This window comes from Leptopilina boulardi, unplaced genomic scaffold (assembly GCF_019393585.1).
Source record: "Leptopilina boulardi isolate dan_hultmark-lab unplaced genomic scaffold, ZJU_Lbou_2.1 LbouV2_211, whole genome shotgun sequence".
Lineage (NCBI taxonomy): Eukaryota > Metazoa > Arthropoda > Insecta > Hymenoptera > Figitidae > Leptopilina > Leptopilina boulardi.
Window position 1 is genome coordinate 702,133 of NW_026137765.1, and position 18,872 is coordinate 721,004.

General features: G+C 26.4%; 2 protein-coding genes across 7 annotated transcripts in view; one reads left to right on the forward strand and one right to left on the reverse strand.

Moving 5' to 3' along the window:
• LOC127278814 (inactive rhomboid protein 1) overlaps positions 1-18,872 on the forward strand; it is a 174,160-nt gene that overhangs the window by 66,375 nt on the left and 88,913 nt on the right. The window lies entirely within an intron of this gene.
• LOC127278820 (uncharacterized) lies at positions 2,583-3,716 on the reverse strand. The gene is made up of 2 exons (XM_051300730.1): positions 3,576-3,716; positions 2,583-3,146 (listed from the first exon to the last, which is right to left on the reverse strand). The coding sequence occupies exons 1-2, from the start codon at positions 3,633-3,635 to the stop codon at positions 2,766-2,768; spliced, it is 441 nt and encodes a 146-aa protein (XP_051156687.1). The 5' UTR covers positions 3,636-3,716; the 3' UTR covers positions 2,583-2,765.

The following is an 18,872-nucleotide window of genomic DNA, read 5'->3' on the forward strand; positions in this document are numbered from 1 at the left end:
TCCGTTCTTTATGGGGCTATGAAAATTTTTCACTACTTCGCGTTGACGATTCATTCACACGATAATCGTATTGTATATATGTATATATATATATATATAAAATATATAACTATTCCATTTTGAACACACATATTTTTCATCGTTTTCATCTTCCACGCATGAAAAATCACTTGTGTCAAGAAATTCGTATTTTTTTTGTACAACCGTTTTGCAAATTTTTTATTTCGAATAGACTTTATCGAACCAATCTCAAAAGAGATATAAAATATAGTAATGGCCCGTCTATAGCAAAAAAAAAAGAATCGTAAAAATTATAATATAATTCGAGAAATAAAAATCATCTCTTCAAGAGATGATGTTTAGTCACTTGGATGATAAATTTTTTTTAGTAAGTAATTGATGTTCCTCAATGTTATTGAGGAAAATTTGTTAACTTACTTTTGGTATATAAAATTTTTTTTATATATTGGTTTTTTATTCAGGCGAAATTTAATTGTAACAAAATCGTATTTTTCGAAAATATTTCCAAAAATTCAAATTTTGACTTTAATTCTTTATAAGACTCATTAGTATAAATTATTATAATTTGCATTTCGTACATTTTAGTAAACAGTATTAGGCAGTTAGAAATTTGCATATCATACATTTTTCATCTGAATTTTTTTTGTATGAAATCTAATTCTTATTTTTGAGAATAAAATATAAATTCCCTGGTATACCTACGTGTTTGAAACAAAGTTTCTTGAAGAAAGGTACTTTAAAAATTTGCGACACTTGAGTGAGTCATGAAAACAAATATAGTGAATGTGTATTTCTTCAATAGTAATAATAGAAATTCCATTATGGCATTGGATTTCATGCCACACACACACATACACCTACCGTCGATTGAATCTCCATTCTCGTGGAATTTAAATTTTGTCTGGAAGAAATATAGAAGTTTCGCATTTCACCTTTTTATGGTGGTACAGAAGGAAATAAGCTCGCAAAGATATATAATACAAAAATATGAGAAAGAGGGAGAGAAGTGAAAGCGATATATATTAATAATGGAAAACAATAGGATATTATAAAATAGGAAACAATTTTGTGGATCAATTGAGATGATTATTTTTTTTTTTTTTTTTGAAAAATATTCCTCTATTCTATCCGTTTTTTTCGATTTTCTGTCATGTCTCGATATGGTCTTCATAGAGGACATTTCTTTCTCGTTTCATTTTCACCTGGTTTTTCCTTTTATACTTTCATATTCTGGTCTCTCTATTTTTTTTTCTTTTTTCTATTTCTCTAACGCTTCTTTTCCTCCCCGCTTTTAGAATTTGGCTCAAAATGCAATTTCCCGGGAACGAGTGTCGCTCCACGATATCCAGATTTTAAGAGAAGCATAACAGTCAAAGAACCGTTGCTCCAGATCCCATCGCTGAAGAAATGTGGAATAATCGTAAATGGAACTTGTGGGAAGAGCTTTCGACAGAGCCTCTTTTCTATACTTTGGCTAGATGTAGGTTCTTACTATTGTCAAACAGTGGTTCGAATTTCCGCTTTTCAATAGAGACACATTTTTCGTTCGTTGTTGAATTTTTCTCCCCCGAAAAAAAAAATTTACATAAATGTAAAGTGACTTGTTTTACGTAAATAAACATTTGGAACCGGTTTAAAAATCAAATAAATTTAATATTTCTCATTGTCATAAATTAGATTGAAAAAAAAAAATTTATTTGATTCAAATAATCTATTACTATAAATGTTTATTTTATAATAGTTGCAAGTAACCAATTATTTCAATCAAATAAATTTTTTCCCAGTATTAATTCTTTGATTATGTGGTAATAGAATCAAATTCTATATATTTCCATTGTTTGTCAATGATCGTTTTAAAATTACAGTCAATTGTCGAAACAGTAAATTTGGTGAATTGAATTAGTAGAAACTGGCGAATTTTTCATCTATGTGTGTGTGTATATATAAAGCTCAGGCATTAATTTTGTTAAACTGAATAATGTATTTATTTTGAAAGTGTTTCATAATTTGTAATGTCTGGTTGAATTATCTACTTTGTAAAACGCCTTCAGTTTTGTTTTGTGCATAAACGTAAAACAAGTTTAAATATATTACGTGCATTGGAGATCGTAAATTTATATGGCGACCGCTTCACGAAAATAAACGCCACACTATGGAACCTTCGCTTTTTGCTTTTCTATTCGAATGGCAACATTAGCGAGTGAATTTAAGGTAATAAACGCGCGCAGAGAAAACTCGAATTGTTCTTATGCAAATAAAAATCCACCTTTGTTCAACTATAAACCTTCGCCTTAGATTCACTTCTTATTCAAAAACTAAAAGGAAAAAAAAACTAATTTAAAAACTTAAGGTTCCATTTTGTAAGAAATTGCTTTTATAACAATTTATATTCTATAATGTTATAAATTTTATTTTACAATAATATATTTATGTTTTCTTCATTATTCATAACTAGATATTATTTCTTTTTTTTTATTTAACCAGACATTCAAAATTAAAAATCACTTTGAGGACAACTTTACATAATAAATAATTAAATATTTTTAATAAATATAACAATATTGTCAATCATTATTTGGTTTTAAATTTATTATTTCATATACATAAAATAAAAATAACTTAAAAAATGATAATACTTTTTTATATGATGAGAATGTAATAGTACATTATGAAAAAATCATAAATAACAATTGTTTCTAATCAAACATTAATGATGTTATTAGATAATGTTTTCCAAACAAACTTTACCCAAATATACGGATTGGTATACTGTGTCCCATTGCAGGGACTGATATATTTTGTGGCATTAATATTTTTATTCCCATCCATAGTAATCCGAAGAAAGGGAATGACATTTTTTTCGTTATTACTGATGTTACTAATTGTTTTATTGGAAATTGTGATACAGCGTTCTTAGGAGGTGTTGAAGTTGTTGTTGTAGTTTTATTAATTTTTGTTTTAACAATGTCAGTGTCAGTTTCGACATCGATAGCAGGTGTTACTGTACCTGTTTCATTAGAAGTTGTAACGTCAATAATTTGAATAGAATCGTTAATTGAGACATTAACTGGAAATATAGTAGTTTCATCATATGTTGGATTATCTTTCTTTAGTACATCCGTAATCTAAACATATATTGTATTTAAATTATTATAGTTTTATATTGGCAATATATTCTTCTATTTTTTTAAATAATTAAGTTTCAAAAACCCATAGAAGTACAGTTGATAACTTTTTAAAATGTAAAAATTTTTGCTTATATAATAATGAAAAAAAAAAATTAAATCCTTATGAAAAAACAAGTTAGAATACATTGAGAAAATTAAAGATTTTATTCTTACAATTAGAAATCATATTTTTACATAAGAAAGAATTCTTAAATTATAGAAGCTATTCTTCTTTTGAGATAATTATTCATATTGTTTTATTATTATTTAGTTTGTTGCAAATGATAAAATTAATAAATTTAAAAATATTTACTCCAAAAATATATAGTTAAACACAAAAACAATTTTTTAAAAATATATATTTTTTTTAAAAAATGTTATAATTACCTTAAAAGTTTGAGCGAAGGATATAATGCAGGTGTAAAATAAAAAATATACGTAAATCATAGTTGCGAACCAAATAATTTTATTTAACTTTTATAATTAAAGCAGGCAAAGTTAAAAATTTGACTCTTAACTACTGGTGTAATTTTAATATATATATATAGTTCTTCCTCTAACTTTAAAGCTCAGCTGTATAAACATATGTTTTGTCTTTCTTTAAATAAGATAACAAGAATCATTGTAGAAATAGTAAATAATCGTATGAAGGTCAAGTTAAATTAAAAATTTTAATATTTCGCTCAAATACCTCAACGTTTTAATGTCTCCGGCATAAAAAAATTAGTAAAAAATTGTCCACGTGGTATGTGAACAACCCCAACTATTTATTAAATTAAAAACACTTAAGTAAATAATTATAAAAATATTTATATAATTAATTTAGTTGTCGCGTGGCTGCTAGTTGGAAATCGATGCTATTATATTAAAATTTTTTTTTTAGTTTTTCAAATACAGATAATTTGTTAAAAAGAAAAAATTTTTTTTCAAATTTTTTTCTAAACAAATGTCTATATTTGTAAAACAGTAATTTTTTTAAAATACAATTTGTAGAGAGCCTTTTTCTTAAAAAATAAACCTTTATTAAAATTGCAACATATTTTTTTAAAAATTATATAAAAATAAACCACACAGAGGAAAAGGATTTAAATTCTTTATCTTTCTTTTTTTTGTCGCCGTGTATTTAAAATGAAGTCAATAATAAAATATGCATTACGATAATGTGTTGCAAAATGTTTTTAATGTTTAACTTTACTAAAGCACTTACTTAGTATCTTCCTTGTCATGGCGTTAGTTTTTTGTGTCTCGACGTCGACATTAATCCTCTTTCTCTCACAAGTTTTAGTCTCTAGCAATGAGCTTGCAAGCCATATAGCAACAGCTTCCGTAGAAAGCTGCGGAAGCGTGACGGACTTTTTCTTCTAGTGATCCCATTTTTGCGATGTAAACTCGCAATGTTAACATTTTCCTTTTTACTTTTCTGGAAAACAGAAGTGAAGCAGGTGTTGCACTGTTTTTTCTTTTCTTTTTATATACTATATATCATTTATAAATTTTTATTTTTAATTTCACAAAGTAGAAAAAAGTGGGAATAAAGTATTTATTAAGAGGTAAAAATTTAAAAAATATAAATGGACAAAAATATTTTAAGACTCACAAACTAAGAGAAGAACAATTAATGAATTCATGGTAGCCACTGATCGGGAAAACTGGAAATTATCGAAACTGTAAATCATAATTTTTATATTAATATAATACCTAATCAAATTTTTATTAAAATCTTTTGAGAAAGAAAAATCTAATCAAAATTTAATCAGTTGCAATTCGTGTATTAATCTGTTCAGATGTGAATGTAAATTTTGTAATTTTAAAAGTAAAATTTATCCGTGTTTAATGTGTTCCTTTTTTTAAGTCAATTTTAGTAATTTTTTTTCTGTCACGGGAGTGTTCGAAATTCTTAAAATCGCGATCGTTTAATATAATAAAGTTTTTTTGTTTCTTAATTGAGCCTCCCAATTCTATAACATTGGCTAAGGTTAGAGATATATTTTTTATAAATAATAATTTTACTTTAAAATTTCAACGGCTACTTTGAAGAACCAAAAATTGTAATTCAGTATGAAACCAAATTATTTTCTCATAGTGGTGATTCTAAAATATTGACATTTATTTTAGTAATAATATTATTATTACTGAAATATTTTATTTATTTTCAAAATTATTTTTGTTTGTAAACTTAAAAAAAATTGGATTAAATTTATAATCCGATTTAGATTAATGTTGCATATCCTCGTTATTGCTATACATGTGGATTCTAAAATGATTTTGAAAATAATCGCTATATTGTAAATCAATTTGGGAAATTTAAATCACTTAATACTATTGTTTAAATTGCACATATATGCGAACAACAATAATTCATTAATAAATTTATTTCCTTCAATTCTAATACATATATATATATCATATTTCAATCAGATTACACGGGAACAAAGTTCCCTTCAAATGTATGAATAATTATTGTGTCTATATGGCTTAATTAGTGGAATTATGTTCGTCAAAGGATTAAACAAAAAAAAAAAGAAGTCGTCTAATTACAGAACAGAGTACCGCAGTTATTATTTGTGCCTTAAATTAACAAGAATTGAATTAAATTAAATATATGTAATTATAATAGTTGGTTTAAATTAATTTCAATAGTTAACTATTTAAATTAATTTCAATAATTTTAAAATTTTTAATTTCAATTATAAATAATTTTTTTAATGGAATTCGGCATTATCATGTTTTTAAATAATGAATACATTTGGCAACATGGTATAAGAGTTACAAATATGTACTTAACTCGAGATTCTTTTTTTCTTTTAAATATAAAAGTTCTCATAGCAACTCGTTCCCCCCTCTTAAAAAGAGTTACCTGTCGATGAATCACATGTATGTTTGTCCTTCCATGTGTCTATTTTTTGTCTCATTTCAGTTCTATCTTTATCTGTATTTATTGTCTTTTTTTGTCTCTCTTTCCCGCGCGCGCGTTCACTTTTAGTGATTTCATCTTATTTACTTTCTCATTCTGTCACACGTTTGTCCACTCTCTTTCTCATTTTGTTGCTGACGTTTGCAGAATCGGCAACATCGCGTTAAACGCGTTCCAGTCAGCATCATTCCCGCGAGTTCAACAAACGGTTCAGCTGCCGCGACACATTGCGTATATATATAAATATATATGTAGTTTCCTTCTATATTTGTATATAACCAAGTGATAATAGTGGTTTTGTGAATTCGTGAATGACAAATTAATTGTCTTGTGCATAGTGAACTGATGAACTCATTAAATTCGATTGTTAGATGTTATTTAGATAAACAAAGGGAAATTTATTTTCAACACTCATGTAAGATCTGTTAGTTTCACAACAGGTGTTATTGGATAAAAATTAGTTACTGAAATTTTAATACTTAAGCATTTTAAAAGATGAAATCCAATTAAAATTGTTTCTGAATTATTTAATGGAAATTATAATTTAGTATTTTATTATTTGCAAATTTTTCTAATTTGAATATGTAATTAATAAATGAATGAATTTCGAGAAATTTTTATAAAAATAGATTATTTGCTATGGAATAATTAATGAAGGTATTATTTTTTTAAATGTAAAAATAGATCTTAATTAATTATCTTAAATAGTAAGAGATATTTTCTTTTTTTACTAGTATTTTATTATTTAAAAATTTTTTATTATCGTCTTTTAAGAGGTATTTCTGTATAATAACATCAAAATAATAAATGGATTTTTCTGCAATTATTCATATAGTGAAAGTTAATTCACTTGCGTATTGTAAACATGTGTAACACGTGGTGACCAAATGTTGATGCGCAGTAGTATAGTATTTATTATATTTTGCAGAGGTGAAGGGGAAAAAAATTGTCTTTTAGTAAAACTATTATTTTCTTTTAAAAACAATTATTTAAAAATTTGTATCGCGAATTCGTTAATTTTTTACATTCTTCTCATATGAGAAGATATTAAAGGATTTTATAATTAATTATTATTCTTGCGTATAAGTTATGAACATCTATTAATTCTTAAAAGAAAATCCAAAAATTTGATTTTCATTTGTCTTTTGGAATAACAAATTTCGGTAAATTAATTTTATTCAATAATCGAATTATTGATATTTATAATTATAATGTATATGAAAAGCATTAACATATTTTCTCTCAACTGGAAATTCATTTATTAATAAAAGATACATATGTATTAAATTATTATCATTTATTAAATAGAACAGAATTTGAAACTATGAAATTTGTGTTTGTTGAAATTGGGTTAAATTGAAAAGGATTATTGTGTACAATAAGCAAATATGGAAATCGGCAGGTTAACTCGTAAAAAGCGGTATGTTGTTGAAACATTTTAAAATATACCATTACTTTATATAAAGTTTAATGTATTTTTAATAAACTAAATTAAATAATAAAAAAAAAATGAAATAGATTTAGTATAAATATATAAATTTAGTAAAATTAATACCTAGTGTTTGCTCTAAGCAATTTTTTTTTAACACACAGTTACAAATACTTTTGGTTTGTGATAGAAAAATTTAATTTTCGCTTTTTTTAATGGTAGGCAAAAAAAAAAAAAAAAAATGTGGGTAAATATGTTAGTTGATTTGAAACAAGAGTAACTGAATTTTCGAGTGCGACTAAACTAAATCCTTGTGGAAGTTGAAAATTTGAAACTAGTAAACTCAATTAATACAAAAGCCAACATAGTGTACTATAGGGGGAAACTGTTTCAAGGATTCCCATATGAAAATTATGCTGCAGGAAACCTTTCTCTCTCTCTCTCTCTCTCTCTCTCTCTCTCTCAACTCCGAAAACGAGGCCCCTCGTTACCGTCGATCTCGCGAATGAATAACCCCTCTCGATTCATAATGGTAATATTGCGCGTACTGTAAACACAGCCAGAGCTATTTTAATTGTCATATTTGTGCTGAATTTTGCAGTTTACCCCTTTTTGCAAACACATACACTACATTGAGAAATTATTTGCGCGTGTACAAATTTTCAGTTGGTCATAATGATAAACAACATATAGGACAACAGCAACAACAAAATTTTGCCTATATATATATATATATGTTAGGCTACCCGGTGTGTTTACCTACTTACACAGCAATTCTCATATATGCCCACTTTACACACCCCGAGAATCTACAACCAAACAAACCTGCAATCTACATCCAACATCCCTACATCCTCTGACCACTGCCGGTATGCACAACTATTAACCTATTTCCCGAGGGTATATACGAAGTCTCTTGTGTTACGATGATTCATGCAGGTGTTGATCCATTTCCGGTTTGTGTCACTGTAGTAGAGAAAACATATACATGTCAGGAATATGCTTCTCCGTGAGCCACGTGCATTTGATTTACTCTCAAGCACGAATTCCGTTAAATCAAGTTTATAGTTATTTCAGGTAGACTTGCGCAATACAAATTATTATTGCTATTCTAATTCTTATTTTCGGCAACATTTTTTTTTTTTTTTTTTAGATGAAATTAAAAATTATTTAATTTACGATGAATAATAATTATTTGAAATAAATATAAATATTTATGTATAGTCAAGTAACTGCAAAAAAATTATTTCATTACTTGACTATTTTTAAATAACTATTTATTTGTATCAAATAATTATTATTTGAATCAATTAAATGGTATTTGTTTAAAATACAGAAATTATTGGTTCAAATATTTAATTCAAATAAAAATTATTTGGTTCGATTAAATATTTATTTAATTATAGTCAAATAATCGAGTATTTGAATCAAATAAATTTTTCTTCTGTGGGGTTTTTTTTTTTTGAATTCAAATAAAAAAAAATTGTTTTTTCATAGTTTAGCAATTGTTTTACTGGGTTTATCGTTCCTGATCTATAGTAGTTTCATTTTATTAACTTTTCAATTCCGTACAGCATTAACAGTATTTAAATTCAATGTTCTCAAAACGTGTATAATTTTAAAAAACCGAAAAATGTACAGAAAAATAACTGTGTTTCAAAAAAAAAAAAAAAAATCGTTTAATTCTAGGATCAATTATATTGTGTGGTGAAAAGTATAAAGTGCAATCTAATTCCACTTTTGAAGTGAAATTTGACTACAAATTGGATTGAAATTTCATTTTATTGGAGTGAGATTGCACTCATTTGAAATGAAATTGCCTTTGTGGATTTACATACAGAAAAAAGTACAATTTAAATAATTGTTTTATACTTGACCGATGAATTTGAATATTCTCTTGAATGAAAAAAAAATTTTTTGTTTTCTCTATGTTGATAAAAGAAGAATGATAATTATTTTACATTGTTTGCAGATAAATTATATATGTACACAGTATTACAGTACACGTGTTTTCTATAGTTTCAGTGTAAAATTTAAATAATGAAATGATTTTTTAAAACAAAAAGAAATGTGACATTTCAAATGTTAAACCTTTATAGAAAAGAAAATAAAAATGTAAATTCTAGAGAAAATAAAAATTTACAAGAGTCAAAATCTCATTTCACGGTCTCTGAAAATGAAACTGTTGATTTGCATAAAAAGAAGTAGCATCCACAATTTGTTTAAAGAAAAAAAAATTTTTTTTTTTTATTTTTTGCTGGGGTAAAAATAAACATTGACGTCATATAATGCTAATTGGATAGGTTATATTGAAGTGAAAATGGTTTCATTTCAGAATCATGTATATATATATATGTATATATAATAGAAGACGAAATTATACTTGACTGTTAGTTTGCTCATTTTCATGATGCCAAGCATATAAGGACCAACAAAAATGTTCCTCTATTTAGATGTGTAGAAAGTTGCATTTCACTGTGAAAATCTATTTAAACCATTCAAATGTGGCGGAGCTCTCTTGAGTTTATATTGAGCTCAAGAGAGAAACCGCTATTCTTAACATTGCTCACGAAAGCTCAATTTTGCCCCTTTTAAAAACCAAAGAACCTAAAAAAATAAAATTCCTTTTTACACTCAGAAAAAAGTTTTGTTTGAACCGAATATTTGGTATTAACAAAATTTTTTTTTGATATTTCAAGTAAAATTTGTTTAATTCAAATAAATATTTATTTGTTCTAAATGAATGTTTGGTTTATTTTAAAAAATTTTTCGATCGAAGAAAATAGTTGATTAAGCCAAGTAAATTTTTGGTTGATTTAACTAAAAATTTATTTATAATAAATATAATTTATTGTAGTACATTTATTTATGGTTGATTCAAACAAAATTTTTTTGTTTCAAATAAATTGTTTTCTGAGTGTTTACAAATATTTGTCGGTTTTTTAAATATTGATAATTTTAATTATCTCTAATTTTTGTAACAATGGTTTTAATTTTATCGAAAAACTCGAGAACTGGTAGTTTTACTTTTTACGTTTTTACTGAAATCAAATTTTATCATGGTATATCTGTTGAAAACAGGAAGATTTGCTCGCGTTCAGTAGTATTTTCACAGAATTGTGCCAACTCTCAGGAAAATTGTGAGATGAAATGCACTCCCCCCCTCTTTCTCTCTCTCTCTCTCTTTCTCTTCATCGTAACGATAAAATTGACGGTGAGCTTTTTTTCCCCAGTAGGAAAAAAAAATGTCTCGTCATATACTCACTATCGTTCTAAATTCAGGTTGAGATATTCTTCTATATAGAGATAGGAAGTAATGACTCTAAAAGTAACAGTGAACGTTACTATATATAAAAGTGCGTCACGTCATGGAAGTAACTCTTCTAAAAGCTTAAGGGCGTAAAACAGAATTTTTCCTAAGGCAAAAATAGTTGAGAGACATTTCAAAAGTCGTATAACTTTTCTAAAAATATGTCACTGAATTCTTATGATTTGCAAACTGAATCCAATTTAAAAGGAACTTTTTTTTTTTTACTATACTTCATCACGTCTCTTTTGAAAGTATTAAAAATCCACGAAAGTGTTTTTAAAATATGATTAATTGTAATGACTTTTTTTTTTAAATTTAATTATTAATTAATTTAAATGAAATTAATAATTTTTATTATTATGCAAACGTTTGATAGAAATATATCTGTTACAATATACGCACTAAAATGTCGATTAAATTTATCTTATTTTTGCGCAAATGTATAATAGCGCAGTTAATTTTATAGACTCTTTGTTTCTAAGATGAAAAGTTTTCTCAATTATTATCAAAACTTTAAATTAAAGTTAGCTCGTTTAATTATGCTGTTACATATACAATCGAATAAACTTGTATTCCCCACTTCACTGTTATATATATACTAAAAGCTTTTGATATTATAATATTCTTGGGTTAATTTACAAAGTAATTTAAATTTAAGCTTGACCTATATATAATGACGTTTAGCTTTTTTCACATGCTAAAAAATTAGGATTTGAAATAATTTTTTTTAGACAAACATAATTTTTAGTTAAAAAATTTTTATATTTAAATTAGTCCAGAGAATGTTTGCTAATTAATTATAATTAACGAAAATGAAATTAGTAACAGTAAGTTTACTAAAAGCTTTTTTTTTTTGTTAAAATATAACAAAGTACATCTAATATGAATTGAAAATACTATATAGAACAGATACGTTCAATTAACCGTGGGCGTATACCAGAAAATTGATTGTTCAGTTTATTGCCCTCAGTGGCTCCCCTGAAATCCCATTCTCCCACCCCTTAGGGGCCTATACACTCTGATTTCTCCTGCAGCATGAAATTCACATTCTATATACTATATACAATACCCTATATGTGCCCTTATTCCCCCTCCCTCCCCCCTTTTTCATTCTGATAATATTAGCTTGTTACTCGCAACCAATATTTCACCTAAATTTCCAATCCCACAATTGGTCCACTTTCGTCCCTCTGTTACATATATATATACTATTTTCACAAAATATTCACGATTAATTAAAGTGTCATTAGTCGATTTATAATTATCATGAAATTTAATTTTACTATGCTTCGCTAATCTCATACGTCATATAATATATAGACATAAAATGAACGATATTATAAACAATATATACCACTCACGAGTGAAAGGCATTTATAGTCACCTAAACCAAATTTTATTGTTTAGTTTGTCATATACATTATTCATTTACATAATGATGATTATTTATCTTCTAATATAATAGTTGATATATAATATATTGTTTTATGAAACAATTAATTGAAAATATAATAATAATGGAAGTAACTATTTATTGATGGTTACAAAATTGTTAAATTATTTCGAAGATATTGGCGATTCTCCAAAACGAGGACATTTTTATGTCTTTGTATTATATTGCATCTAAATATATTTTATTTGCTTTAGTGATTATATAAAATTAATAATTGAGGAGCAAAATTTTAATTGTTCTGCGATTTATTTATTTTTCCTATCATTGTTACATCAATGTAAATTTTCTTCGGTTCAAACAGTTTGTGAAGAGATTTCTAACTAAATTGAGGAGGACCAAGGGTTAAACTAATTTACAAGTGTCAGGAGCAGACGACAAATTAAGACCCCCAACACTCCTCTCCCCCTTTTACTCACACCCCTTTTGCCTCTGCCATTAACTCACGCGAAACATATTCTAATTCTGATGCGACAGAAACGGTTCTCCCTTTGATGGTTCACTCTAATTAATTTCTGGTATATATGATTAAGAGATGATGTTCAAGCACGTTTCATAAATGTAACATGTTACATGTTCATAAGTAGAATTATATTTGATATATGTATAAGAATCTTGAAAATTTCATATTAATGTTTTAAGTAACTTAAGAGCTCGTAATAAATAATATTTAAAAATATTATTTATTTTATGGAAAAAATAATCTTTCTGATTTTTATAATTCCTGAAGAAAAAAGTCAGTTAAGATTTTACTAAAACTTAGTTTATTTTAACTAATTCAGATTTAGAGAGATTAGAATTAAATTCAATATTGTAACTCATTATGTTTTATATGATTCATCAGTTTTTGAATATTTGTCTCAGCTTCCCCTATACAATATTGTATAAGGAAAGTGAACCCCTCTGTGTCAAACCACAAAAGCTTCGTTTTTTTTTTTATTATTTGAAAAATTGATTTTTTTCCAAAATCAATCAATCAAAAAAATTTAATTTTGTTGTTTTTTTTATTATATTCGTATTTTTATTTTATTCTACTATTATTTTATTTTTCTGCTTCTTTTTTTATTAATAAAAAAGAGAAAAGTCAAGTGTCTTGAGAAAAGATGAGATCTGTGAATTAAAAGAAAAGTCGTGACAATTTTCTTACGTTCCATGGGGACGTGAATAGAATATTCATGGGTTCACAAGTCAACCCTCCTTCGGGAAAGCACCATTCTCCCCTTACACAAATCTATCTATCTATATATATATATATAGTGAGAGAAAAACGAAATTTTCTTCAATGTAGTTTTGAAACATATTTTGCAATTCGACATATTTGAATTTCATCATTTTCAACTTCTCCTGCAGGAGTTGAATCATTTTATACTGACTGTCGTTTTATTTTATAAAAAATTTTTACGTGCTTGTAAAAATGCGTGGTGAAAAGCTATATAAGGAAGATTATTAAACTTCTTCGTATATTTCTTTTATAATACACTTTTTTTTCTCTCTCTCTCTCGTTATTCATCGACATTGTATATTCGCTCTCTGCTTCCGCAAATAACGAATCATCAGAGCTCCCTTATTCTTTTTTCTTCTTTTTATTTCTATTATATATACCTATACCCCTTCAACCATCCACTGAACAATATATATTTCTTCTTTAGATATAAACCATCTCATAAAGAAAAGAAAAATACATCTATTTTTACAATATTTCCTATAGAGAAATATTCACCTATTCCATTTATCGATTGCAAAAATATAATATTTCCTTAAATTTGGATCAATTTATGAAAATTTTATATGTTAATTGAAACTTCAGACAAATGAATTTTATATGTATAACGTCAATCAGTTAAAACCGTTAATTATCATTGATTATTGGATGTTTTAATTTAATGGTGATGATAATTTAATTAAAATTAACAATTATAATTAAAAATACTATAACAATTAATATGTTAATATTGAAAAATATTTTACTGATAATTATATCTACAATCTTAATTGAAACTAGTATTAATTAAATGTAAAGGAAAATATAATATTAGGTTTTAATGCTACATTATAGTATTAACTGAGAATAGATTTAATTAAAATTTTAATAAAACTAAAAACGCCATTAATGGAAGGAATTATCATTTGAAATTACCACTAAATGAAAATAATATTAATTATTAATTTCATTCGGTACAAATATGATAAAATAAATTGAATGTATTATATTGAATATAATTCGAATTGTGCAGCATATGTATTTTTGTTTTTTTAATTAAAATTTCAAATATTATACAATTGTTACAAAGTTTTTATAATTTATATATTTTTTTATATCTCGTGAAATGTAATTTACTCTTTTAATCTGCTTCACAAAATTTTCATTATATATTGATTAAATAATTGTTTTTTGAATGAAGATATTTATTTTGAAATACATAAAATATAGAATAAAATACATCAACTATATTACATTCTACATATAAAATATCCATTTAATTTTGTTTTTAAATTAAATTTTAATTTCTTTTAATCAATATGCAAAATATATATATATATATATATATATATATATATATATATATATATATATATAGGGTCATTTTATGTCATTGCGAAAAGTTATTTTTTAAAAGGAAAATGAAAATTTGATATATCTTTTATATATTTTTATATTTATTATATCTCATTATTCGCTTTGACGATAATATTCATTTTATACAAGAGAGAGATTTTACTGTCAAAGTAGAAAAGAAAAATGTGAAGCTTTTTGATTGGTTTTATTCTCTCTACATTCATTATTCAACAGTTTACTTAACTTTTATTTTACCGGGGAAAAAAGGGCTTGTTAAAAAATTCTTTTGTCAATATTTTACATGGAAAAAATCAATATTTTACATACAATATACAAGACTTGAAAATCAATTTTTCTGTGTTAATTTTGATTAAATTATTCGTAAGTCACAAGAAGTGGTTTTGCATGATATTTTTTATCTATATATAAAACAGTATCTGATAGTTTCAATTAATATTGATGGAATTTAAAAAAATTTTTTATAAATAGTCGCTGGTATTTTTTAATTAATATTTGAAAATTCTACTCCGTGCAATTTTTTTTTAAATTCTCGCGAAATAAAATCGTATTTTTTTAATTTTATATTAAAAAGTTCATATATTGAGTAATAAAAGTCGGGATCTGGGAGATAATTTCAAGATTTGATGTCCGTCTCGAAATACGCCTTACACCTCACGATAGACTTTTACAGCCTTCTTTTAAGGTCAAGCGATGTTTTAAACGTTTTTAAGAGCCTTGGGAAGTTGCAGTGGTAACCTACAAAGTTTTATATCCGTCGTCACGATGACCGTCATAACTTTTCCATTAGATTCTTATATATTTTCCATTTTTACAATCCCTTTGATGAAAATGAAAATAAAAATCGTTTTTCAAATTATTATTATTATTAAATCTTTTTTAATCAATATGGAGAACAAAATCTCATTTTCTTGAGAGTTATGTTTTCCTCTTGAAAACTATCAAAAAATATATTTTTTTTTGTTGTTTGGAAAGAAAATAAATATTGAATATTAAAGAGTAGAGAATGGAGTTCTCGTTTCTTTTCATCTTTTGTATATGACTTTATTTTGTGGATAAAGAATGATGCAAGAAGTTAGATGTTCTCTCTCTCTCCCTCTCTCTTTTTCTTGATGATATATTCTCGTAAAAGTTTTGCGACAAACAAACAAATGGTCGCATACTCTACGAAAAAAAATAGAAAGAAAATGTATAAAAGAAAGAGATTGCTAGACAACTCAAGATTCACGTAAAATATATATATATACTCTTGATCATATTGTGTTGCAACTATATTTTTGTATGAAAATTTTCTCAAATAATGAAAAATTTATTATCGATATAAAATTTTGAAAGTAAAGATAAAAAGTAAAAGAAAAAGACAAAGTAAAAAGAATAGTTAATTTAATTTATGTTTCATAAAATTTATTCGAATTTCTTTTTCCATCGTTATGGATGAAGGAAAAAAAAAGTAAATCGACGAGGACAAAATATGAGTAGAGCAAAAGAACGAGAGGACGTTTAGTGTCTTTATATATAGTTCATTCTTTGTATATCCCACTCGTTTTCTTTCTGGTTCACTCTCTACCACACGAAGTTTAATGTATCGACAGCGATGGCTGTATACGATAGTTTTAGAAGTAATACTACTCGGATACTTTCACCCTTCTTGTTTATGGGGTTTTGTGTGGCATCTTTTCCCCTTTTTTCCCCATATAATCCGCAAATTCCCAGAATTTATGTTTCTCCCTCAAGTTTCTTATATGATTTTCTCGCAGATTTTTTTCCCCTTTTCGACACTTATCGTACATTTTATTTTTTTTGTAAGGTGTTTAAAAGTCTTGTACAGATATGGGGGTCTGATGAGGCATTGATGTTATTTACTTATTTTTTTTTTTTGTAAACAGAGAAAACTGTCGAGGATCTTATCAGAGCCCCATTTTAATTAGAAAAAAGTGGAGAAATTTCTGCAGAGGATTATGGGAAAATTACAATTTGATATAAATTAGTTAAAATTTACTAAATAGTGAAAAAATTTGTTTTTTTCTTTAAAAAGGAAAAATCTTATTCATGGTGTATGTCCTAGGGGTATTTAATGGCCGTTTGCCAAGATTTTCGAAGCAAAAGTTTATATGTATATGTAAGGCAAGTGGCCATGGGCGTCATTTTGCCCTCGGAAAGCTTGTCGACTCCTGCTTAAATATGCTAAAATGATGAATATTTGAATGGTTAGTTCCGATGGGAAGCCGAAGAGTTGAACTTCTCTCTTCTCGCCTTTGGCCAATATATAGTCTCCCAGATATTTGGATTATATTGAAATCACGTCACGTTGGCTATATAGAGATTCGATGGTAAAATCATGAAAGACTGGTTTAAATTGCATCTCTTCATTCCCCAAACATGATCAGTTATTTTCTTTTTTTTTTGAAATTTCATTTTCTTTTTTCAATTTTTCTAGGGACATATATCGTTTTTTTTGGATATTATTATTTTCTTTTTTCAGATTCTATACTTTTTCCATTAAAGACCATATTTTAGGGGAAAATTTTATGAAAAATAGAAATATAAAAAATACCGACACAGAAATCTACTTTACCGACTGATGGTACAACAGGTTTTTTTTTGAAAAAATGAAAATATAAAAAAATAACTGACATAGAAATCTACCTTACCGACTGATGGTAAATTTTCTGGGAAAACTTTAGGATTTTTTTACCATCAGTCGGTAAGGTAGATTTTTATGTCGGTAATTTTTTATATTTTCATTTTTCAAAGACTGTTTTACCATTAGTCGGTAAGGTAGATTTCTGTGTCGGTATTTTTTATATTTGCATTTTTTCAAATTAGTTAAAATTTGTACTAATTCTAATTTAGTAATTCGACTAACTAATTCGATAGTAAAAAAAATTTTTACTGTTAAATTTTACTAATTCAAAAGCAAAAAAATTTTTTTAAAGCACTTATTGAAACTAGATATTTTCTAATTCAAATAAAGAGTTTGTATATCTACAAAAGTTGGAGGAAGTTATTCTTGGTATAAGAAAAAATGGAGTGTCCATTTACCATGTATCCTTTTTGGGTGAAAGTATATAGCGTTAGAAATTGAGATATTTTTCTATTTTTGAATGTGCGGTCAGGAAAAAAGAGAAAACGATATGCGAGGACTGAAATGGAGAAATGTACTAGCCCGTTTTTGGAGAAATATTGACATTGCTGGCTTGTCGCTTCATATTTTCTTGTGGTTAGAGGAAAATGCTCTCTATATCGCGAGAGTGAGAGAGAGAGAGGAAAGGAGATCCATATAAGCAAAAGTAATGCTTCGAGCAATAGAGGCGTTTCAAGAATATTGACTTGCGTTCTCTCGTCTCTAGTCGCATAGTACCAGTAGTGGTAGTAGCACGAGTCAACGTTCGATCCGACCGAAGTAACGAAAAGTGTACCACTCTCAAACATCTTTTATGAAAACTATATTTTAACTTTAGTGAAACCGTCTCGACGTTTACTCAAACTCTCTTCACTCGTATCGCATATACAACCGACCATTTACTTTTACTTCATATATATTCATATATTAAAAATATTTATCAACAAATATTTTATTTAAACAATTTATTATTCAAATAATTTAATGTTATTTCATATACAATTGTTTGTATAGAAAATTTATTATAAAAAAAATGAGAATTGTTTGCTCGATAAGATGTTTGAATTAGAGTGACAATTGTATATATACATATATAGAGATAGAAACTATAGATGCTAATTAGGAAATACCGAAATTATCGCGCTATGCTTGCCACGTAAGGAATTTGCTAGCTCGAAATTTGAAGTCGACCATGTGAAACCGCACAATTGTGGCTTGAGGTTAAGGAATCACGGTGGAACAAACGAAAATCGATCTATCGACCGATCAAGTACAACGACGACGACGACGAGGATAGTATAATAGACTTCTCGAAGGAATTGTACGAGAGTTCCTTGAGCGAATCTGTGGCTTAGGAAAAATCGACTCCCTAAGTAGATTTAT

Excerpts from the sequence above, each read along its gene's own strand:
- LOC127278820 (XM_051300730.1), bottom strand. The coding sequence starts at position 3,635 with ATGATTTACGTATATTTTTTATTTTACACCTGCATTATATCCTTCGCT. Across the intron at positions 3,147-3,575 it reads CCTTCGCTCAAACTTTTAAG|ATTACGGATGTACTAAAGAA; the intron begins GTAATTATAACA and ends ATATATGTTTAG.